This window comes from Erpetoichthys calabaricus, chromosome 17 (genome assembly GCF_900747795.2).
Source record: "Erpetoichthys calabaricus chromosome 17, fErpCal1.3, whole genome shotgun sequence".
Classification (NCBI taxonomy): Eukaryota; Metazoa; Chordata; class Cladistia; order Polypteriformes; family Polypteridae; genus Erpetoichthys; species Erpetoichthys calabaricus.
In genome coordinates this window covers 49837822-49864019 of record NC_041410.2, presented here as the reverse complement: position 1 = coordinate 49864019, position 26198 = coordinate 49837822, and the positions used below count along the sequence as shown (strand labels likewise).

The 26198-nt window shown below is 36.9% G+C and overlaps 1 protein-coding gene across 3 annotated transcripts in view; it reads right to left on the bottom strand.

The window, feature by feature from the left end:
• The window catches only part of hmg20a (high mobility group 20A), an 84506-nt gene that overhangs the window by 57394 nt on the left and 914 nt on the right, over nt 1-26198 (bottom strand). For 2 of the 3 annotated variants that reach the window (XM_028823155.2, XM_028823158.2), the window contains exons 2-4: nt 22700-22815; nt 2817-3029; nt 2608-2740 (exon numbers count right to left, since the gene is read on the bottom strand). In XM_028823155.2, the coding sequence (XP_028678988.1) occupies nt 2608-2740; nt 2817-3029; nt 22700-22804 (451 nt within the window). In that variant the 5' untranslated portion in view covers nt 22805-22815. Of the gene's footprint in view, nt 1-2607; nt 2741-2816; nt 3030-22699; nt 22816-26198 lie in introns of those variants that run through there. The other variant, XM_028823157.2, reaches the window with a different exon arrangement.

The following is a 26198-nucleotide window of genomic DNA, read 5'->3' as shown; positions in this document are numbered from 1 at the left end:
AAGCAGTGTCGATTTCTGCCTTTTTAGATACGTTACATTTGTTTAATGGCATACGCGTTTTTCATTCTCTGAATAGTATTTGAAGTATATTATGAACTGAAAAGAGAAGTCTCTCTCATTATGAACATTAATTGAGGTGGAAACAACCCAAAATCAAGTATACGCAACATATTTTTTACTCTAAATCAAGAAGTGTTTTCTCTCTTCTTATTCCTTCAAAATAGGCAGGAATTTACTGTTAGAATGTTGAAAAGACAAGTTTTTATTGCCTAGTACAAAGAAACTTATTACATTTTTTTAACAAAAGTATGCAAGGTCAGGTTGATCTATCCATTGTTGACAGGGATAGATAGAATACAAAATGGAGTGAGTCATGTTATGAGTCTACAAAGAATACCAAAAATGTTTGACAGGAGTGAAAAAAAAAAACTGCTGACCAGTGTTACTGCTTCTGTGAATTTTGCACATTTTTAAATTACTTTTTGCATTGTTACAAATTTGTAATTTTTTTTTTTCACCTTTTAAGTTCCTATTTAGCATGTGTATCAAGTTTTTAAATATATATTCCATACTTTTTTTTATCATCTGTTAATTTAATATCCTCAACATATACAGTACTACTTAACATTTATTAAGCTTCAGTCACTTCTGTGGTTTCCTCTCACAAAACTGTTAAAGCACATGCAAAATAATAAACTACATTTATCTACTTCCAATATTTATTATCCTATCACCATACTGACTAAAGTATGCCTTTTCACTTAATATGAAATGGATATGGCAAGTGATGAGCCTGCAGACTCTTAATAGTCACTTGACAAAATAAAGTTGGCAATATTATATTTATGATTGATTTGGTTTAAGGAAATCTGATATATTGCTATGTGTAAAACATCAAAAATGTCAGTTGTAATTAAAAAGTACATTCACGGCAATGTAAATGATGTAGGGAAAAACAAGATGAAATAAATGTACTTAAGTCAGGTCTTATTAAAACAGAATCATGTATATTACAAAGAAGGAAACCAAAAATAATATTAAAAACAATACCCTCCATATACTCCTAAGTCTGCTTAATATTTCAATTTATAACACATATGCAGTCATAATTAGCTCATGTGGGTATTACAATTTGTCCAGGTCTATTAAACTACACATCTATCCATTAAACAGCCACGGACACATAACAGTCAAATCTTCCACAGTATATTTTACAGCAACAGTCATTTAAATTCTTTCTTTAAACTAGAGGCTGAACAGCATTTTCCTACCCCTTTCTACATTATTCCTTCATTAAATTTGCCAGTATTAACAGCCTAATACAGAAGCGCGAACTGACACATTTGTTTCACAGAAAGGAAGGCCACCATTTCATCAAATTAGCTAACAGGCTGTCTCGTTTCTAAATAAAGCTTTGGCTTAGTTTAAAATGTTTATAAAACATTCTGTGAAGAGAAATAATTTAGACTTATCTGTACAAGTTGTAAGAAATTAGCTCAGCTTTGCTACATAGTCCACAACTATAGTAATTGTGTGTCGTGCATCTTTATATTTCCTTCAAATGCATTTGGTATCTAATATCATTTTCAAATTAATTTGAAATCATTGAGAATCATTGTTAACATTGTTGAAATTAGATGGTAACCCAAAATGTTTAAGTGAACTTTATAAATCTAGTAGCCGGAGTGCATTAAGTGTGCACCCAGTTACTGTATAACCTGCATCACATTGTTTCAGAAATCATACTATATGTTCCATCCATATAAGATCAAAAGAATAAGTGCAAATTAGACATGAACAAGCACCATTATAAGGCTGAAAATACAGGGTGAGTCAAAATTATGTTAACATTTGAATGGCAACAATTTATTCACAAAACATACTTCATATGATTTACAGGAATGTCTCAACCCGATTGCCATCATGTTCAACACATTTATCATATGTGGCGCATAAATTGTATACAAGTATATACATAGCAGTACCATTAGTGTTAACATAATTTTGACTCACCCTGTATATACTTTTATTTTTTTGCATTGAGAATCTCAATTCCTTGTGAGCTATACTGTAATGAATTAGTTATTCATTATATTCATGATTTCAAGCTTTAGGGTACAAAACAAAGGTGTTTTAAAACTTCTTTTTTTGTGTTTACTTACACACACAGGGCACTGCAATCTATATAAATGAAATACATATAGGTATGTTTATATGCATATATAGAGATATGCAGAAGAGTGGCACGCCAGTAAACACTACTGCTAGGGATGCAAAAGACTGGCCCTCAATGCATTGGTGAGTCCAACCAGGGTTGGCTCATACCTTGCATCCAGTTCAGCTGGGATAAACTCTGCCTACTCAAGGCTCTGAAATAGGTTAGGCAGGTTTCAGAATACCATGTTACATGTACAATATATGTCTACACTTCTTATATCCTCAAGACCAGGACCAAACTATTAAGTCTCTTCTTATAAACTGTGGTACAAATAAAAATTTAAATTGAACTGATAGAATTTATGAATTGTTACACATATTTGCATTGCATTTCTGATTACTTAAAAGTTTTGCCATGTTACATAAAAAGCTTAAATACATATTGAGTACCTGGTCTGTGGATTTTGCCCTTCTGCTTTTCCTGTACTTTCTTGTTGAAGTGTTTGAAGGCCTCAGTCTTCTGGTACTGTTCCAATTCCTTCATATATCTTTCTTTATCTCTTTCTGCTTCATCCAGATAATGCTGTAGACATAAGCATGTAAGTCAAGAAAACGATTCACAATAAACTAAACTACATTATCATCTTTAAAACACTCACCTGCTTCTCCTCTTGAGGAAGTTTGCTCCATTCATTACCAAGCATTCTAGTGATCTCCGGGAATGGAGCCTCAGGCCGCTCAGCTCGCAGCTGTTCACGTCGTTCATTCATAAAGCGCACATAACCAGTTAGAGGAGCCTTGGGGGCATTGCTGTCTTTAATTGTTTTCTTTCTTTTTCGCCCTTTTGCCCAGCTTGCACGGCGTGGCTTCTGCTATTAAAATATAATGACAGGACTATTAGATACCAAGAAAACTGAGAAAAATTTAGCCTTAAATTTAATTCCAGAAAGGAAAAAAAAACATATCACCATCATGACTGACTGTTGTAATAATTGCCATGTGAATTGTCTGCAGTAGATGTAATAACTTGTACAATAATATAATGAAAATGTGCCCCTTAATAATCCTGTATGTAGATGCTTATTTTATGCTTCAGCTCACTTGGGATGAAAGAATCAAGAATAAATAGTGCCCTCTTTCAACATTAACCCTACTGTAACAGCTTTGATTTTTCAAAAAACAACCTAAGTACATAGAAGATAAGTGCACCATATTACAATAATTAACTCTGACCCTTACTACTCCAAGATACTGTGCATTGTCCTTTAATGTGTCTCGATCAATTCAGATGAAAACAGCATAGTAAATTTATATTTCATAAAATACAAAACTTCAAATAATGAGTAAAGAAAATAATTCAATGAACAGTAACAAAAATAATTAAATGCTAGGCATGTAATCATACCAATTCCAATACAAATGACATATTTTCTAATAGTCTATGAAGAAAAAAATTAAGCCAAATTTAATTTTGATTTTACTCCAGGGACAGAACAGAGTTGTGGGGTTCATTTACCAAACCAACACAGCTTCTGAAATTAAAGCTATGAAACATTTAAAATGTAAGTCAAACTAGTATTTGCTGTATATTTACTAAAATCCCCACTTTGATTAGGAATATTTTTTCCTCTTGGTATGTTACAAGTGTGTGTTTTTACTCTAATAAGACAAACATAATGCTTTTCTGAAAAACTGTAATAAAGTACAATCCAAGATATAAATTGAAGAAGAGAAACGTGTTACTGTGGAATGTTATAAAAAAGTTGTAAACCATATACTAACATAAATGCATGAAACAGAAATTGTCAATATATTTGAATAGTCCATGGTGAACTAAAAAAAGGGTTAAACTGTAGTGCATGAGGGACGGGCAATTTCAACTTGCAGTAAGTTTGCATTCTAATATCTGGCCATAGAGTTCATGGGAAAGTTTAGAATTTGCTGAAATGACCTTCGACACTTACAACTTACCCTCTTCCTCTGACCTGGATACCTGCTAAACACATTTTTACCCCCTTTACAACAGGTATACAACTACTCCATTATCTATGCTATACAAAACACATAATAAGTTGATAAACACCAAGATTGCAGCATAGCTAGCTAAGCAACCATGAAGAATAATGTGCATAGTGATGTGCTACAAAATTTAGTCATGTCAAAAAATGTAAGCAGTCTTAAAAACTGAACAAACAATTCTAACATATTTCTAGTAGTGATATTATATTTTGCTTTTGTAATGGTATTTATTAAACTAATGATTCAATACTGTGTATCCTATTCATAAATGCACAGATTAGGGTCACAGGGAGCCAGGGATCATCACAAAAGCACTTGGTGTAAGGCAAGAAGCAAAAGCACTTCACTCAAGTTGGGGATGCAAAAAGGGGATGGATGTTACTTACTTCAAAGCACTTGAAGGACAAAATGCATTATATTTAAATTAGGAATAGTTGACCACTACATTTACATTTAAAAAAGCTCTATGGGAGTTTATGTTTTACTGTATCTAATGATACAACTGACAGCCTAAGAAACAAAAAACAAAGGCTTAAAATAAGGTGCACTAAAAGCTGCATAATAAAATGAATATCATTTTACCCTGTTCATGTTATATTGATCAGGAACAGAGTAGTAATGCTGTAATATTCTTTTTATCTATTTTTTTTTTCAAGTAAATATATTTTTCATATCTATACTAGACAAAAAAAAAGACAAAAGAAAATCAGTGTTTGTAATGTATTATAATTAATAATAAGCAACTAAAATATTTAGTTACTTTTTTACAAGTCAAGAGCAATATAACTAAGTTAATTTTAAAAGTACAGTTTCCCAACACTGGTCCCTTGTGAACGTTTATTTTCTATATCTCGAAACATCCCTTATACAACCAGTGTAAAATAACTGGTTATGATTAAGCAACTCGATTAATAACTATTTTTCATCTTCATATCATTTAAAAGAAAAAAATTATAGACAGAAATAAAGTGCCAAATTAAAAAGAAGAAAAAAAATTTACATTGAGCTAGTGTTTCACTATTTATTCAATAGTTTCTATTACACAAAACAATTCAATAAACTAACTGAAGTAATTTAATAAGCATTGCAAAGGGATTTTAAAAATGATTCTGTATTATTTGTTCTAGAAATTAATCACTGGGTTATTTCTAATTTATAGAAAAATATTAATATTCTTGTTGGAAATATGTAAAATTACAATTAATCTGGATTTAAAATTTAAATTGTGATTTTTTTTAAAAATCTAACAACAGCCCTTATATACAGTATAAAGGTTGCATGTTTAACACTAGAATTACCAGAGCCAATGGAAAAAATGTGTAAATCAGGCCCACCTTAAATCCCTTCGCACCTCACCGTCAGCCTCTTTTGTCTTCTAGATGTGTTGATAAGCCCAAGCAGCCTGCTATACACCCCCCCCTCCCCCACCACCACCGCCACAGAACGGTCAAGAAGCTACCCAGAATTGTAAGGGGAAATTATTTGATCATTTTATGACCTGAATAGTACCAATCAGAAAACATTGTTGCACTAATGCAATATCATTTGAAAATGAACAGCATCAGATCAGCTGTAAATGTATGGCATTTCTAAAACGTAGCTTTTTTCAGTCTTATCCGCTCAGTCACGTTCACGCTCTCCCTCGCCCATTCCCCCCCCCCCCTTCTGATCTGACTCTAACTAACAGTTCCAGTATAAATTCACAACTGGTACTATTCAGGTCATAAAATGATTTCTTCAAAATGTCACATATACTGTATTTGTCTTTCTTTTTTTTTTCTGGTGCTGCATTGACATTGTGTACCAGAAGGCGTTAGCTTATTCAGTGCGGCAGGAGTACACAGTTGGCCGGTTGCTTGTGCTACAACAAGCTTGACTTGTCAGTGATCAACGCACATGTACTGTGCAAGGAATGCACAGGGGCCACTGAGAAAAGAAGACTGTTCATGGCTCACCTTGCAGAGGAGCTTCGTCGTCACTTCTTACAAAAAAAGGCGATGGATAAAGCAAAAGAGGATGCAACATCGACAAGCTTCTGTTCCAAGACCGCTGCTCCCCCCAGCCCCTTCAGTGTAATAGTAACCACAGCACAGAGAGAAGTGTGTACATTGCAGCAGGTACACATGTCGTAAATGCAGAAAGAACGGTCCTTGGGTGTGTGGGAACTGTTAACATTTGAATCTGATGATTGCATATAGCGCAGAACTGACCTCTTTGTACTATTCTTTCCTCTGCATATCCTGGAGTACAAAAGAAACAGTACTGTGCACCCAAAAATGGACACTGGCAAGATCGAAAAAAATGAAAAGATCACCGATTACAAGTGCAAGAAGGCGTGCGACTGAATATGAATAATGTTACATATTTCCAACAAGAATATTAATATTTTTATACCTTAAATAACTTCGCACCTCTCCGTCTGCCTCTTTTGTCTTCTAAATATATTGATAAACCCAAGCAGCAAGCAGCCTACTATACCCTACCCCACCCCACTGCCTCAGAAAGGGCAAGATGTTCTTCCAGTTCCTGCCTTGATTGATTGTCTCGGAGTGAGCTACCCAGAATTTTAAATGGAAATAATTTGATGTGTGTTTTGTGTCTACAACAATCTATGTAAACACATCATTAAAACAGAAACGTTTTTCCTGTTTTAGTAATAAATAACAAAATGTAGACCTGAACTGTATAATGTGTGAAGGCTGATGGCCAAGTATCAAATAAACGCTCAGAAAAGGTGCAAGTACAATACGACAGCTTCCGTGGTGTAGTGGTAAGTTCCGCTGACTTATAATCCGGAGGTCGTGAGTTTGAAACTGGCTCTTCAGCAAATTTACCGTTTTGAGTAGTGAGCTACTCTTATTGTTAATATTATACAACAAAAACATATATTTCATTTGTGTCTGTAAAAGCTGATGCAAAATTATAGTACTGTACTTGTAAAAGTTAGTGTTTTTTTTTCACTTTTATTCTCTCAGTCACGATCATGATACAACACCCACCCCAGATCTGATGCGGTTACTTTTTATCTGAAACTGGGAATAACTGTAGATGTGAGTGGTGTTTTGAGACAATGGAACTGGAAATTCTCTGATATGGAGGGATAAAAGCTGACACACAAACACTGGTGACTCTGCCTTCTTCGTATCTCACAGTCATTTGAATTTTTTTTTTATTCAGTTTTATTGAGTGTTCCTGCTCATGCTGAATTAGTATGCACCTTATGGTCCATGATGTCAAAGCCGCACTGAAAAAAAAAAACAGACATATGTATATATGATATTTGGAATAAATAACTCATTTTATGATCTGTATAGTACATTTCAGAAAACATTGTGGCACTGATGCAACATTATTTATATTATTCATATTCGTTCGCACGCCTTCTTGCGCTTGTAATCAGTGACCGCATTCTTTGTTTTTTTTTTTCGATCTTGCCAGTGACCACTTTTGGGTGCACGGTATTGTTTCTTTTGTACTCCAGGACATGCAGAGGAAAGAATAGTACAGAGAGGTCAGTTCCGCACTATATGCAATCATCAGATTCAAATGTTAACAGTTCCCACACACCCAAGGACCGTCCTTGCTACATTTACGACGTGTACCTGTTGCAATGTACACACTTCTCTCTGTGCTGTGGTTACTATTACACTGAAGGGGCTGGGGGGAGCGGCGTTCTTGGAACAGAAGCTTGTCGATGTTGCATCCTCTTTTGCTTTATCAATCGCCTTTTTTTTTTTTTGTAAGAAGTGACGACGAAGCTCCTCTGCAAGGTGAGCCTTGAACACTCTTCTTTTCTCAGTGGCCCCTGTGCATGCCTTGCACAGTACATGTGTGTTGATCACCAACAAGTCAAGCTTGTTGTAGCACAAGCAACCGGCCACCTGCATGCTCCTGCCACATTAAAGAAGTTCACGCCTTCTGGTGCACGATGTCAACACAGCACCGGGGAAAAAAAAGAAAGACAAATATATGTGACATGGGGTTTTATAGGGGGTTGCTTGGTATAGAAGGCTGCTTGGGCTTTTCGACACATTTAGAAGACAAAAGAAGCTGACGGAGAGGTGCGAAGGTGGGCAAGATTTACAAGTTTTTTCATTGGCTCTGGTAATTTTAGTATTAACCGGCTGAAAAGTATAGAAAGCCCCAGGTTTTAAAACGGTATGGTACCAGCATTTCAAGATTTTTGGTACTGGGAGTAAACACCAGCTTTCCTCTCAACATTTTCTAGACACTTGCTATTACGATAATGGAAAAATGTCCATTTCGTAAACTTCACTAAACAAAACTACATGGATCAATGTAATTGTGACTTCACTGGAGAACCTGCTCCCCCTTTAATGCTTTGACGTGACCAGGACTTCACTGCAATCAAGAATGAGCAGTGTGTAGTGCAATGTGATGATGTGGTGCACCAGGAAAGCGGCATTAAGATGGTGGGTTTTGGAGTTATCCCTTTTTTGTTGCTTCTGAACCACTTTGGTACCAGTGCTGATGTTAAAATATTAGCATCAATCCAACACTTTTACATCTATATATTTTTAACACTTCTGTGTTTTCAAAAGTAAATCCAATAAAGCAAGATTTATTTTGGAAAATCTATCCAAATCTTAACTACAATTGTTTTTTACCCTCTGTTCTATTGTTTACAAGTCCACCTTCTTGTATTCTCTACCTTTTCTACATAAGTTAATGCTAGAATGCTTTAGATGCAGCATTTCTTAAAATGTCTCTGATTTCTTTCACTCGTTCATGTGGTTTATCCCTAGTAATCTAACAATTTATCTGGCATTAATATTTCCAAAAATCTTGTTAATTAAACACTAAATTGACTGGTTATTCATCATATGAAGCAAGCAGTATTAATATAAAAATGTGCACAAAGCTGGCTTACAATCATGAGAAAACTGGACCTTAATCAGTCAGAAATTGGTATAAAAATTTGTGGTCATAACATCAACAATCTCTGATACATGGATGACACCATCTTAAAAGTGGAAAATGAGAAAGATCTTGAACAACTGATCAAACAAGTTGGAAATAAGAGTGCAAAATTGAGTCTATGCCCAAGTATCAAAAAGACCAAAATCATGGCTATGGCAGATAAGACAGTAAAAATAAAGATCTAGAATGAAAAATTAAAATGCATTCAACAATTTATTTTCCTGGGATCTAAAATCAGGCCCCAAGGTAAAAAGAAGCATAGCCTTGGGTCAAAGTGCTATGATAAGCATGAAAAAGATCTGGAAAAGCAATGACACTAATCCTACTACTATATGCAGACTTGTCCACGTCATCGTATTCTCTGTTGCTACATGTGGCTGTAAAACTTGGAATCTGAAAATGGCAGACAGACAGACCGACGTCTTTGAATTATGGTACTGGAGAAAGAAGATCTGCATAGCATGGACAGCAAAAGTTACAAATTGAAATGTTCTAACATGCATCAAGATTGATGTCACTCTGGAAGGGAAGATCACCAAGCTCATATTGACTTATTTTGGACACATAATGAATGTCAAAGATTTAAGGAAAGGAATCCTTAGAAAAGTCACTGGAACAAGTAGACCAGAACAACCACACATATGCTAACTGGATACAATCAAAATTGCCACAGGCATGAGTCTTCCACAGTTGAGGGATGTTGCTCAAGACAAAAAGGCATGAAGGAAGCTGGCCTAGAGATTTGCTGAAAGTTGGAAACAAATGACCAGATAAATCAATCAAACTTTAAGTATAAGGCACGGATGATCTTTACATCAGATTTACTTCCCAGAATCTGAACAGGCAACAGGAGATTATGAACATTATGCTAGCCCTGTAAAGTTCTGTTTTGCCTAATCTTAAGTACTCCAGACATTTGACTTTAGTTGGAATAGAGAGGATCAGATGCAAGGTTAATGAAAGGGCAAACCTTTATTACTTACCAGACTGGGGAGAACGTTAAATGAGATGTGATACTTATGTCAGTTATTCATCTATGTTCTATTCATTGTTTGAAGTGAGTATGCTCTTGTTATTGCAGGCATAGCTCCCCATTCAAATACATAGTTTAGTCTTACAGTATTAGGAGATCCACTGAAACATCACATTTTGGATATGGGTGCCATGATCACTCCTGCATGGTGGTATCAATGTTGTATGCCACAGCAATTAGGTAATAAAAAGTTTTTCTTTCCCCAAATAAAATTTTTTTCAGAGTGGTTTGTCTTTATATTATTTGTGTGAGGAACAAAGATGAAAGATAGCCCTTACTCTGTCCTTCAAATTGCAATGATATCATGAAACATTCCACAATACAGCTTTGATACTAAATAGTAGCTGAAGATTAATAACAATACCTCTGTGGGAAGAAGAGGAAAAACTAACATTATGCCTTTATCTTAAGTTGACATTATTTTTATGCCTATGTAAATATGAAAGTTTGAACAGTTGTTGGTTTGAGGTATACAGGGCAATAAAATAAGAAGCTTCCCCTTGTCCTGTGAAACTAGGTTTAGCCCAAGTGTCTTGCTGCAAGATAATGTTGCTGTAGTTTCTGTGAGGCTACTTTGGTGCTATTTACATTGTGTTTGCTTATTCTGCATTAGCCTTGTGCAGCAGAGGTGGCACATGAAATACTTGGGAAATGTACAGCGACAGTCTAAGTAGGTGAACAGAAACTTAAGAGTGTGAGTTAAAGTGTTTGTAGGAATAACTCATAATGACATTCAATAACTGGTTGTATCTGAATCTGGAAATTTGGTGTCGCTGTAATCCAAAGTGGATCATTATTCTGTGCTGCTGTTTATAGTAAAGCTCAATAATAGTAAAACTTATACTGAGAGTTCTGTGTCCACCAGCTTGTTGTAAGTTTTTCTTCCTCAACTGATCGTGTACTTTTAAAAAAAAAATTCACATACTTCAACACAAGAAAATTAGGTTAAAAAAACTGCATTTATCTAAACACAAAATAAAAACTGCCACCAGTATTGCCATCTTTCATTACAGGAATGCATGAACACTCTCTTTTTAAATCTGTGAAGTCACTTTGCAGCATGAACTTTGGTAAAGTAACCTTCCTTTGTCTTTATAACTGAATTCCATATCATTCCCATAAACTCAGATTAAATTCAATTATAATAAACACTGCAACAACTCCTGCTATCTGCAGTATCTCAAATGCTCATCAATCGATTCCCCCTATATATTTTTTTCTCACATCCCAATTCTTTTTTAACTCTCTTAAACCAATAGAAATTAAAATCAGAAAAATCAAAAGCACCACATAAGTGGTCTGGTGAAGCTATGGAGAGATTAAACGATGGTCTGTGTTCAGCAAGACAAGATATATTCAAAATAGATAAAAACATAAATACAACAATCTGACACAATAATGGGAAATTGTACTTTAACCGACTTCAGCCTTCTCTACCTAATAAGCTTAACCATTTTATTTCAGATTTAAGAGGCACTTTCTCCTTTTGCCATCTCTCTCTCTCATCATTCCATATGAGCATGAAGTATGTTTGCTCTGCTCAGAGACATAAATGTTGTAAAACTGAGGAGTTAGGGCCTCTTCCTAATATACCAAAAGATCTGTATATGTATAAAATTTAACTCTGTATTACAAAAACTATATTTAACACATCTGGCACTTACACTCCCCATTTGTTTACAATAGGATCATCTTCATAGTTTTTTAGTTCAGAAGGTAGAAGTTTCTGCATCTCGGACTATGAGATGTAGAACAGATTTCCTTCAGATGTTTGTTCTCTGTCCATCTCTTTTCTTTACCTAAACCGACCTCTATTTCAAATGACTTATCTATTAAAACCATTGATGTTTTCTGTTAAAAAAAACAAAGGTGCCCTGTCCATTTAGCCAAACCATTTTGTCTGGGTTTGTTCACATTATATATATCATCTGTAGGTAAAATGCAAAAACAAGCTTGCAGATGCCTTTCCGTAACAGATTTCCTTTTTTGGATACAACAAATTATTAACTTGGTGCAAATTAAGACATTGCAGATGAATATAGCTTTTTATTCAAGTGAAAATAAAATGCTTACAACATATTTTCCTGAGAAAGTTATAATACAAAAAGACAAATAGATATAAATGGATATCAGAATAAGCCTTGCTATAGCTTCCTAACTGAAGAAAATGGATAACAGCAGCATGTGCCTAGCAGTGCTCTTAGCTGAGACAGGTTCCAAATGGTAGCAGACATTTCAAAGCAAAAAAAAGTCAGAATGGTTTCTTCCACTGGCACAAATACTACACATTAATATTTTTGCTTATACTATATTTCATGCAGGGTAGAATTTGGACTGGGAAACATGGGGCAAACAAACAACTGACAAAATTTAAATTGCTTATATTTTGTGTGCTGTTCCCTAAAGAACGTGCAAGAACACTTGGACATACGTGACCAAATCCTCTTAAATGCACTTCTTTACAAATCATCTTGGGACTGTCAGGTACCTTACCTTAGACATTAACCACCCAATCAAGCCTTGAGATTCAATTTATTGACAAGCTTCTTTATGCCCTACTTAATTTTTTTTAATTTTTAAAATTTGTACTTTACTATTATTCACTCTAATTGATTATATTTTTTTTTGTAATTTGCTTTGGATAAAGGAACACTAATGGCAAATATGTATTATTGATCAGTAAATGAGTGACTCATTAATATCTAATTCCATGTCCAAAAGAACAGTATTATGGTTCCGTTTAAATAAATGAAAAAATAAAGTTGTGCAGAAACTGCCTTTCTAAGTATAAATTAACCTTAAAGTATCAACTTCCCTTTTAACAGGAAACTGCAAAGAATGCCATGTGCCCGCATGCTTCATTAATTAAGAGAAGGCTGCACAATGTAGCTGTGAAGGGAAAAACAGGCAAAAAGCAGAATGTTTCAATGATGGCAGCCAAAGATATTCAATGAAAAATGTAAATTCTGTGTTTATAGAAGCGATGTGCAAACAAGAGATAGCAAACTGAAAACTCTCAGTAAGTCACACAGCAGTACAAAAAGTTTTAGCAAATACTGAAAAATTTAAATTAGCAAAAGATAAAGCAATCCACAGTTTTTACACGTGTTAATTTTTACTTTTAAATATTTTTCTAAAGATTTAAAAAAACAAAATTTGAATCACAATGGACTGGTGAATTAATGTTCATAATATTATTAAATAACATCACATAAAAAGTGGCTTAAATAATGATTATATAGCTGAAGTCAAACTTTAAATTACTAACCAGAATTACACACCAAAAGAAGTAGAAAAAGAAGCAACGTATTTAAACACCATCCATACAATTTAATGTCTGCTTGAAAGGAAGGACAAGATGTTAGACTTTTCAGAGCACAAATAGAATGTTATTTTGATTTTTTGCAGACTGAATATTTTAAGGTCTCACTTGTATTTCAAATCTTTGCACCTACACACTGCTAAGGAAGATTTGTTTCAGGAACTGCAGTGGTATTTGAATGTTTTCTTTAAAAAAATAAAATAAATAAATAAATAAAATAAATTCATATGGGTCTCTGATTGGTTTGTCCTCTGCTGAGTATGAATGAATGTGGGTCTGTTTACTTAAAGTTCCTTCTGATGGTCAGTTTTGTGACTAGTCTTGCTTCTTACCATCTATTCACTTTAAAAATGCAGACAGATGGATGAAAACAAATGGTTAAAAGGGAACCTTTGTGACAGAGCGATTTCAAAGAAATTTAACAATTGAAATTGCACAACACACAGGGGTATTGTCTTAATATCTGTACCAGTTTAGTAAAGCACAACAAAAATATGAATTTTAAAAATGCAATGAAATGTGCAAGACACCATTGCTTTAATAGGATGCCCAGTCAGGTCAACTGTAGACACAATGCAGTTTTTAATTAAGTGAACCTTTAATTTTTCAAGTGTTAGAAAAAAAAAAAAAAGCCTTATTTGCAAAATGGTATGTGTCTGTAAGTAAAGAAAAACGATGAACATAGCCCTAGCCTATCGAACAGCACATTAAAAACACAACCTCTTACACACACACAACGCATTAACGCAGACAATTATTTTATCACACGTTAATGCAGTTTTTGTTATTATTATTATTTTGAAAGCCTCAGTCTTGCTAGCGATCGTTAGAGATCAGTGATCTTCTTGTTACAGCACTTTTCGATACGCTTTTGCTATAAGAACAGTAAGCTTTGTTGATTTGACCTTGATTCCCTGCACGTGCATGAGTAGCGAAGAGCAAACAGCTTCTAAAATGGCATGTGGAGAGATACCAAAGCGAATGGTCAAAGCAAAACTTTTTTTCGTATTCTCTCTGAATTGGACTTTGATTTTGTTGCAAGTGATCTGGAGATGTGGATCGAAAATGAAAGTGAGGTACCGGCATCAGCTGATCGTGGTGCTGAACACATTAGTGTAGCTGATGAACCTATGGCAACGTTCGCCTGGGAGGACAGATATGATAACAGGAGGTACAAACCATATTGCGTCTTACTGCAATTGCGACCCACATGCACCTGTCTCACAAAGACAGCCAGCACACCGTGCATTCCTGCTGGCCGTCGGGCCCCTACTGCTGCAAACAGGCGCTGACAGCAGGCAAAACAGGCAGCAACAGACATTTTATGTTGATTTATGTGTGAAACCATTGCTTTGTGCATTTTTCAGAAAACTGAGATTTTTGGAAAAAATATTAGCCCTCAAAGAGTTGCTACTAAACATAGACTGTTTATGCTGCTCCCTGATAAAAGAAAATGTTTCTGCTGGTATCTGTTCAGATAAAAAAAAGAAAACATACAGTATTTAGAAATGTTAACTTTCTGTTGATCGGAAGGTGCCTGTTATAATGTTACTAGACAAAGAGCCCGTTTCGACAATGTAAGATGAAACGGGCACGAGTTTGTGTCAGCAGTGTATGAAGAACAAATGATAAGTAACGAAGAAGTTGTTTTGTAATGATTGTAGTCCGCTTTACTCATTACTGTACAGGCTTGTACTGTTAGTTGATGAATTTTCCAGACCTATAGTATAATATTGAATGATGAATGTTCCAGTACAATATGGAATAGTAATAAGTATAAGCACCACAAACCTGATATAGGTGTTTTGAATGAATGCGTAATTAGGCCTCGAGCTGTAGTTGAAATCGCTTTTCAGGCCTCTAGAGCTTTAATCGAAGTCGCCTTTCTCTTTGAATTTTTGCGGCCGTAAATCCGCCGCCTGCCGCGATGTTGGGGTTGGATGTCGGACTCGTAAGGTTTTTCGGGCAGCTGCGCAGAAGGCGACTGCGCATTCGGCTTCGGATGTGCGCAAAGGGTGACTGCGCATTCGGCTTCGGACGGACGTGAGTGAGTGAGTGAGGAGGCAGGCGAATTATGTATTAAGATAATCGTGGCTCTGGACTCTGAGGGTAACTTGTTTTTCTATAACAAACTAAATAAAATTTTAATGCCCTGGCAGTGGTAAATAGCTTTGGTTTAATATTTGTTGTAATTTTGTTAATGTTTAAATTGAGATTTACAAGAAATATTTTAACTGCTACCATGTAAAGGGAATACTGCTGTTAAAAAGCACCTTATTTGTTTAAAGTGTTTGCAAACCAAATACACGCAATACACTACTTTTGAGTTCATTATTGAATTTTGCGCATAACAATGTGATTGTCTGTGATTAAAAATGTGTGTGTGTGTGTGTGTATATGTCTATACAGTAATCCCTCGCTATATCGCGCTTCGTCTTTCGCGGCTTCACTCCATCGCGGATTTTATATGTAAGCATATTTAAATATATATCGCGGATTTTTCGCTGCTTCGCGGGTTTCTGCGGACAATGGGTCATTTAATTTCTGGTACATGCTTCCTCAGTTGGTTTGCCCAGTTGATTTCACACAAGGGACGCTATTGGCAGATGGCTGAGAAGCTACCCAGCTTACTTTTCTCTTTCTTTTGCGCTGACTTTCTCTGATCCTGACGTAGGGGGATTGAGCAGGGGGGCTGTTCGCACACCTAGACGATACGGACGCTCGTCTAAAAATGCTGAAAGATTATCTTCACGTTGTGATCTTTTGTGCAGCTGCTTCCTGAAACGACATGCTGCATGGAGCTTCGCATACTTAAAAGCTCGAAGGGCACGTATTGATTTTTGATTGAAAAACAAACTCTGTCTCACTTTGTCTGCTCCTGACGGAGGGGGTGTGAGCTGCCGCCTTCAACAGCTTTGTGCCGCGGTGCTTCACATACTTAAAAGAAAAACAGCCCTATTGATCTGTTTGCTTTTCTCTCTATCTCTGTGACAGTCACTGCTCCTGACAAGCACTCCTTTGAAGAGGAAGATATGTTTGCATTCTTTTAATTGTGAGACGGAACTGTCATCTCTGCCTTGTCATGGAGCACAGTTTAAACTTTTGAAAAAGAGACAAATGTTTGTTTGCAGTGTTTGAATAACGTTCCTGTCTCTCTACAACCTCCTGTGTTTCTGCGCAAATCTGTGACCCAAGCATGACAATATAAAAATAACCATATAAACATATGGTTTCTACTTCGCGGATTTTCTTATTTCGCGGGTGGCTCTGGAATGCAACCCCCGCGATGGAGGAGGGATTACTGTATATATAAAATCCCTATGTGCGTCCAGGTGTCCGTGTGTGGGTGTCTTCTGGTGAAGTGCGCATGCGCGGGGCACGGTACTATGCGCGATATTACTGTCAGAGAAAGTTAGAGGCGTTTTACGGAAATATAAACCAGTATTACTGCGAGAGGAAATTAAAGGTACACAATACAGTGACGCATATTACAGCCACATACAAGCCAGTATTACTGTCAGAGGAGATTAAAGGCATATTACCGACGCGCACGCCTGTATTACCGCCAGAGAAAATTAAAGGTATATTATGGACGTATATTACAGACGTACAAGCCAGCGGACGTATAAGACGATATCCTTCAATAAGGGCGCGCACAGGCATCCTTTAATAAGGGCGCGCACAAAAAGGCGAGCCTCAAAAGGACAACCTCAATTGGGCACAGCGAATAAAGGCGCGCGTAAATAAAGATCTGCACCTGTTGCTCTTCACATATTCCAGAGCTATTTGAACTAAATTATCTACGCGCCCTTATTGAATAGAGCCGTACAAGACAGTATTACTGTCACAGAAAACTAAAGACACACAATACACGGCGGCAGCCCACGAAGAACGGTCAGCTCAGCAAGTAAACATCAACAAAAGAAAGGCTGAAAGAAAGAAAAATACGACCAACAAAAAGAATGAGGTCAAAGTCCCTTGCCATTTAATATAGACTGTTCCTACTAATGTTTATGCAGTAAACTGTTCTAGCGCCCGTTATTGTAACGGGCTAAATGACTAGTATATATATATATATATATATATATATATATATATATGAGGTTCAATTCCCCGAGAGGGGGTTGCAGTGAGTGTGTACGCCTGATGAGCCCAGAATTAGGGCGAAACACATGTCGCGTACTCTTTGCATTATTTGACAGTAAACTATTTCAACCATTCTATAATCTGCTTCTCGCAACTGAAATGAGGGCACCGTGGCGGATGTTAGCTGACTTGCTGACCAACCACAAGCGTTACCTGGTAGGTAACCACCCATACAATCAGATTGTGACACAGACTACGAATACAATGAATGCAATTACCCCGATCTACATGCCGTCAAATGAATGAACCACACGCCGTGGCGCAACGTTAGAGGCTTCGCCTCTATCGCGGAAGATACATTCCAGACCCATCAGCGATAGGTAAAAATCCACGATATAGAAAGACCATATAAATAAATATATACTGTATATATATTTTTTTTTATAGTTTAGCCTTAAAATACCCCTTGCACATGCTATAAACACATGCAAACTTATTAAAACACACTTTGTAAACACATATGATATGTGGATGCTGGGCTAAGGATATGAGTAACAACTCTCGATTATAAAAAAAAATCTTGGCAGGGAGACCAGGGAGACGAGGCTTGATCTTCTCAGAAGACAATTTGACATCCCGCGAGAGACATTTTAATGTCACACAAGACAGTGAGACAGAAGGGTAGCTTCTTGGCAGAAGCAGCACAAAGCCAGTAGCTGATCCATCCACTACTGCTTAGCGTGCGTTCAGCTCCCTCTTTCACAATGTCAGCGGAAGTGACACGAAGTGGCAGGAGCGCAGCGTGCCACCAAGGGGGTTCAGCGAAGCGATTGAGACCAGATCATCTCGGAGAGACACTTTGACAACACGCAAGACTAGACATTACAACCTTATGAAGCAAAACCCGTGAGACGGCAACTTCTGCATGTCACGCCCTACTTACAAACAATTTAACACAAGTTCACTGACATCTAACCTAGCAGTTGTTGGAATGGTTTTGGCAGACAAACTTCAGGTGCTGTCAGCTCTTAAAACAATAACAAGCAGAACACACAGCTTGCCAGCAGCAGCAAGCAAGCAGATAATCCGAGTACTTCTCCTTAGGGTGCGTTCAGCCCTCACATCGCCCCCCCCCCCCCCCCCAACCCCAGGTTAGCGGCAGAGACGCGAAGTGGCAAAAGGACAGCTGCTGTACAGGCTTTTAAGTGATTAACGCAAAGTGCGACAAACACAACACACAGCTGGCCAGCAGCAAGACACCAACTGAACCGATCACATCTCATTACTGTGCGTTCAAACCCCCCCCTTCACAACGCGAGCAGTGTTATAAGTGCCGCAAGAAAGAGATTTAACCACGCCCGGGGCAAGAAATAAAGGACAAATATTGTTTTTACAAAAGTTTTAAAGTAAAAATGAAAATAATGCATATGTAACAATTAGTGCTGGGCGGTATACCGGTTCATACCGAAAACCGTTTTTTATTTTTTTTTATGATATGGATTTTTCTTATACCGCAACACCGGTTTAAATTGCCTAAACGACGTTCGGAATGTGGCGCAGCGGGAAACTGTTCAAGTGGGGACCTTTTTCACTGCTACACCGCTAAACACAGATTTGTTGCACTAGGGCTCTTTTTCACTGCTACACCACCAAATAGTGGGCGGTAGCATAGGTATGCCGCGCGGTGAAAATGGACAGAGAGCATTCCGAAACTGAACTAAAAGTAAAGTTGAACATGATGAACAGATTGTATGTTCTTAATCGTTAGTAATATGGATAAGTAATAAGGAGGATCGCACTCACTGTTAATATGGAGCCTTTTCTGTGCCCGTTTTTGTATCTCGGTCAGTCGAGCTTTCTCTTTTTGGAGCCTCGCCTGCTTGTTTTCCGGCATTTCAGATGCGCGTTGTAGACGTCTGCATTTATTTATTTTGTCTCTTCGCTCACATTATTGTATTTCTGTGACTCGAGCTCTTTCCTTTTGAACCCGTGCCCGCTTCGCTTCAACACTTTGAGACGCGCGCTGCATGCGTCTACGTTCATTGAGTCTGTCCATCTGGGCTTGTTTCTGTAATTGTGTTAGTTGAGCCTTGCGTTTTTGGATCCGAGACATTTTTTGTTCATCGGTTTCAGAAACGTGTTGTAGGCGCCGACGTTTATTGTTTTTTTTCATGCGGGTACGTGTTTGTGGTCCCGTTACTCAAGACGTATCGTTTTGTAGCCGTGATCGTGAAATCATGACTTGTTTGTTCTTTATCGTTATTAATATGGATAAGTCATAAGGAGGATCGCACTCACTGTTAACATGGAGCCTTTTCTGTGGTTGTACGGTTAATAGTGCATCATTGTAATGAGATTCACCTATGGTGTGTAGTTTGAACGTGTTCAGATGACGTATGTTTAATAGGGACATTTCGTTTCTTCGTATTATTACCCATCAGGTGTCGTGCCTGTATATGTATTGTAGTCCGGTCTCTTGTTGTCTACGTATGACGTCGTTTGTTGTCGTGCATTTTTTTTGAGGGGCGCATTGCCTCATTTTTTATTTCTGTTAGTGGACGGGGGATTTGTGTGTCGTGGGTGTGAATCCTCATTTTTGTGTGCATACCGTTTTGTGTGCTATGTGGTGCTTGCGTCTGACTCCTTTGTTTTTGGTGTGCTAGGGGCGCGTTGCCTCATTTCTTATTTCTGTTAGTGGAGGGGTGCTTTGTGTGTCGTGGGTCTGAATCCTCTTTTTTGTGTGTGTGTCCTGTTTCGTGTGGTATGGGCTTCGTGTGGCGCTTTGTTGCATGGGTCTGTTGCTATGGGCATGGCGCATCATTTCTCAGTTTCCGGTGCTTGGAGGGGGGCTTTGTGTGGCGCCTGCGCACTACGTCTTTTGCGTCCACGGCCCATGTCCCTGCGTCCATCCGGTTTACCATTCTCGTTTAGTAATATGGATTAGTGCCACCCCCTTGAAAACTATCACTTTATTGGGCCATGCAAACCTGTATTAATACTTGTGCGCACATTAACATTTTTTTTTGTACAATGTACAATGCACTTGACAGTGGAATAGGTTATTCTTAGCCAGTAACTGCAGTGGAAAATGTGGTTAACATCCACTCATGCATGGGAAAAAAATACCGTTGAATACTGTGAAACCGGGATAATTTAGAAAAATACTGTGATATAGAATTTTGGTCATACCGCCCACCCCTAGTAACAATTCCCATGAAAATAACAATCTCTTTAAATTGTTATCCGGTAAACCAAACCCGGGGATGGGCGAGCAAAGTGAGCAGGGGGCGGAGTCCCCTAGTAATAATAATATTAATAAATCCGCGATGTAGCGGGGGCATGATAGCTGAACCGCAATATAGTGGGGGATCACTGTATATGTTAGAGATACTCGGAGTGCAAAAATTTTAATCATTTTTATTGAATACGTGACAGAACTACATAGTCTTGTAAACTATGTTCTAAGATTATTCCACCATTCTTACGTTTTTGGGTAGTTTCTATTCCTGCAGTGTTGCACATTTATTTTTTCCCTAGCCAGATAAATATTTATAAAGAAATTTTTCCTGTTATAAGTAAAAAAAAAAAAAAAAAAAAAAAAAATCAATATTATGTTTTTAATGTTACCTCTACAGCCTTAAACTATCAGTACTTTCATATCAAAATTCATATAAAAGTAACAACCAGATATGCTAAGTACAATCTGCAAATACTGCGTACTATTCTTGTAACATCTTTATATGGCACATGTAACATAAAAATATAAATTGAAAATTAAAGCTCCTAAAAAAAGTTCAAATTTCCCCTTCCTACAAAAATATTTCCCTAATGCAATAGGAGAATAAACCTTTTTATTAAAAGCAAAAACATTACAATTGGTTATATTATAATTTAACAGAATTGTTTGTCACCCATTTTTTGGATAGCATCTGAAAGCATCAATACTGGATTTTGTGCATGATGAATTTAGTAACAGAAAACAGTTCTGTACCATAAATTCACAAAAATGCTGAAGACAGGCAACATCATCCACAATTTAAATTACTGCAGCCATGATTTTACATCAGCCACAACACTCCCAAGGTATACTATGCCTCCACAATCTGCTTCCAACCACAACCACACAAAAAACAAACTATACTATATGTTATAAGTTTCTCAGCTAACTACACACCTCTGAGAGGCAGGTGGACCACAAACATGCACTGCTCTGAATTTACAAGTGACCAGTAGCCATTTTTCTGCCCCAGGATTCAATGCATTGATAGGCCATTTTTAGAGATTTGAGTGTGGTGCTTATTTTAATATATGCAGCATGTCAAATGAAATCCACATCATGATCATGATAAGGTTTGAATGTATTTCCCAGAACTAGTAGTTAGGACATGAACAATAATTGTCTTTACTCGGTGACAAAATACATATTTAGAAACCCACTAATGTATTACAACTATACACAATTTTAGTAGTTTAAATTAAGCATGTTATAAATACAATTTATGATCATCTAAAATAGAATTTACATAAAAACAGCCTTAAAACCAGTTTAATCCTTTTTTTTTTGTTGTCAGGGGTTTTGCCAGAGCATATCCAGGCAGCACCAGGCAGGAACTTGCCCTGATAAAGCAAGTGCCAGATCATCACAGGGACCACTCACACAAACTAAGCCAATTAACCTACATTTGTTCAGGAAGATGATTTATCAAAGACCTCGGAGGAAAAACAAAAGACACACGGAGAATGTGCAAAATCCACACCAACAACAAGCAGGCATGGGATTCGAGCACAAAATGGTGGATCCACGTGATGGTGGCAGCACTGCACACTGTGCTGTCAAGTGATAAAAGTGATTCTACAAACACCAAAGTGCTTGATTAATGGGAGTAGAACTTTAAAAATGATGGTGAAAGAAATGTTGCTTATAAATTATTAAACACTTAACTTAAAAATGACAAAAAATATCTTGCAATCTTATGCTACATATCCGTTAACATGCAAATTCAAGAAGAGAATAACATTGCAAATGGAACTTGAAAATATCAACAAAAATAAATGCAGGCTGTGTGAATGTTCTGGCTTTTTCATGCACTTGGAAAAGTAGAGATGGGAAAAAAGTAGTAATAGGCAAATGTTTCACTTACCTCTTCTCCATTTCTCTGTCTACAGCTCTCAGTATTGCTGCCAGACAAATGGTCTGAAGTATTCTGTGAAAACTCTTCCATATTCTTCTGGCTGACTGATGACATTTAATTAACACCTACAAGAGAAATATCAAACTGACTGCAAAAAGCAAGAATGGGACAATTTTTCATTTTTTGTCATTCATTAGCACTGAAAAACAACATTCATCTAATTCAAACTATAAATACAAATTTAAAAAAAACCCGCTTCAAATTAATTTTAGCACACCCAACTATATATTTTCAGTAGCACAGTTCTAATAGCCAAACACTCACTGCCATTTAATATCATGGAACTTTGATGACTAACTCTTACATTACAATGATATAACTACAGGTCAGCAGAATTTTAACTGTGCTTGCCACAAAATGCATGGACCATCCAGACGTTTCATTTCTCTAGGAATGTTGTTAACTGCCATTGAGGTTTTCTTCTCTGTAGTTGTCTGGCCATGTATTTTCTTACCTGGAACCTCTGTTAGCACAACTTGGACTATGTTTTAGCTAAAGGAATTGGTTATATGGTAATAATAAAATAATTTTTTGCATTTATATAGCGCTTTTCTCACTACTCAAAGCGCTCAGCATATCTGAAGTGGGACAAAATTTTAGCCAATCCCTCACTCCTCATAAGTTTTAAGGATAGCAGCTTTCTTGTTTTAGTCTGTCAAACACAGGGAGGTTACACAAGAGAAAAGTTAAGCTTTCAAGGAATACTCCACCCAAAAATGATATTTTTAAATCTTTCATACTTCCATGTAGTTTATAGCGACAACTGAGGAACATTTTTAACCTCATGCTTTTGTGAAGAATAAACCTTTTGCATAAAAATGGGACCTAATGGTGATCAACAACAAAAATAAAAACATCCATGAAAAAAATATGTTACTCACTTGACCAGTGAATGATGGGGAGAGGCAGGTCTTCACTTCAAAAGCGTGACCCCATGTGAAGAGGCTTCCTGTTTGTAGATTACTTTCATGAGTTATTTATTTAACAATATTTCAGCAAACGATACATGTGTTTTGCACATGGTGAGCATACGAATGGATGATGTAATGTGTGGATTATGTGACACAAGTAACACAAGAGTTTTTTCATGGATGTTTAAATTGTTTGCTGTCGCCCAACATTATTCATCATCGAATCCTGTTCTACCAAAAACTGTTATGTACATTTTTCATGAAAACATGAGATTAAAAATGTTTCTTGGCCATGCCTATGGAGTAAGTAACACACCAAAATATTATTGGGCTGAATATTCCTTTAAGGTCATGTCAGGTCAGGGAGCATGCACTGGTACAACGCATTGCCGTACCCACCACACAATGAAACAGCTCTGGACCCTGGTTGGCAACCCCCTAGCCAGACACGCGGTCCAATCCCACCCTCCGGCTGCAGCCAGGTGTTACAAGGAAGTCCCGTTGGCCTGGTCCAGACACTCGGGCCTTCAACAATGAAGATCCTGCCAGCCGGATCAACCTCAGGGAATTGTGCCATAAGGCCGTAACTGACGCTCCCTCACAGTGCAGGTAATGTGCCTCATTCGGGACTCTGTAAGCAACCGCTCATTTGACACAAAGTCAAACCAGCGGTACACGAAGATTCTCTGAACAGAATCCTCTTTTAAATGTTGTATAAATTCACATACTGGCAGAGTTCAATAATATGGAAGCCTAAGAAGTTGAGACTGGACAATTAAATATATGGGAGGATTAAATTATTCACTGTGAGCTTCTATATGCAAAAGATCTGTATGCTCTCATGGATGGAAAAACAAAAGGGTCGAAGAAGATGAGCTAAGCTGAAATATTACCACAAACCACAAAGATACCTTGTCACAACCTCTCTGTTCATCACGATACGGGAACAGAAAATTCTGAAAGCCACAACAAAAATGACACAGCATTTGAGCAAAGCGATCATCAAGAATGCAGGGAAAAGGAGCAGCTTATTTTTAATAAGTTACATCAGGCTACTAGTTCATAAACAGGGATACAGCATATGCATGTCACTGCACTTGCTTGACCCAACTACAATGCAAGGCCTTGCATCGTCAAATGAATGGAGTGATGGTACTGATTTCAGTAGCAGTGCAGACGGAGCTGCTCAACACACTACACTAAAAGAAAAACATATAATCACGAAGAATCAAAAACACACACAAAAAGACTCGAATTTCTGTAAAAGAAAACATGCAAAAATGTATCTTATATGAATCTGTTTATGGTTTTGTGCAAGTCATCTAAGTTTTAGACCCCACCTTTCAGGGGGAAAAAAATGTGGTTCTGTGTGCATAAATTGATGCATCACCCGTTTCATTTCTTCACCACTTTAAAACACTGATCTTGCATTAGGTTTTAACTAGATGTATGTAAATACTGTATGGTTACACATTTTACTGCTGTCAGATTACATTTTGAAATCCACAGAAGCACTCGATAACAATACACCATTTAGAGAGGCTGCTTTACAAATTTTTATTTTAAAAGTAAACTGAAAACTTTTTTTACTCAATATTTTTAACACTTGCAGGACTAACTAAACTTCTAATTAAGTAACAAACTAGAACAAGCATATTTCCAAATGATTATGTATTTAAGTTCTGAATGAAAGCTGCTACATATGTAGAGTTTGTGATGTTTGGCCTGTCTGACCTCTATAATGCCTCAGATTGTAATCGTAGTCCACTAGCACCATACATTAAACCCTGTGCTACGAATGTAGATGTGATATTTGATATTAACCACAAATTAGACAAACATAAATTCTGCTGTTAATGCCCATTTTTTTCGAGCTAGGAGTGTTAGCCAAGATCAAGCCCCTTTTGCATGTTGCTGATCTTGAAAAGGTGTCTCAAGCCTTTATTTCTTCACAACTGGATTACTGTAAGTTGTTATACATTGGAGTTACCCAGCAATCCCTTTATCATCTACAACTGGTCCTAAACCCTGTTGCAAGACTTCTGACACACACACAGTTGATTTTAAAGTGCCATTGTTTAGTTTTAATTGTCTAAACAGATTAGCACATTCTTCAGTCTCTAACCTTTTATATTCCATCACACCAACTTAGGTCAGTTGTGCCGAAGGTTCGACTAAAGATTAAAGGTGGGCATGCTTATGCAATTGCTGCTCCTAGGCTCTGAAACAATCTACCTACTCATGTACTGTCTGCAACAACTGGGTGCATTTTTAAATGCACGCTGAAAACACATCTTTACCCCTTGAATTTTAATTAGAATTGGTTTCTCTAATATTGTATTGTGTTTAATGTCTTTTTATGTTATCCTGCCTTAGACTGTAGTTCTTTTTACCTTTGGTTCCTTGAATGTGCAGCACTTTAGTCAACAAAGGTGGTTTTTAAATGTGCTTTATAATTAAACTAACCATAAAAAATTATTAAAATACATAGGCGGCGGACAAACGCATTAAATTGGAGAAAATACTGGAGGCTGCAT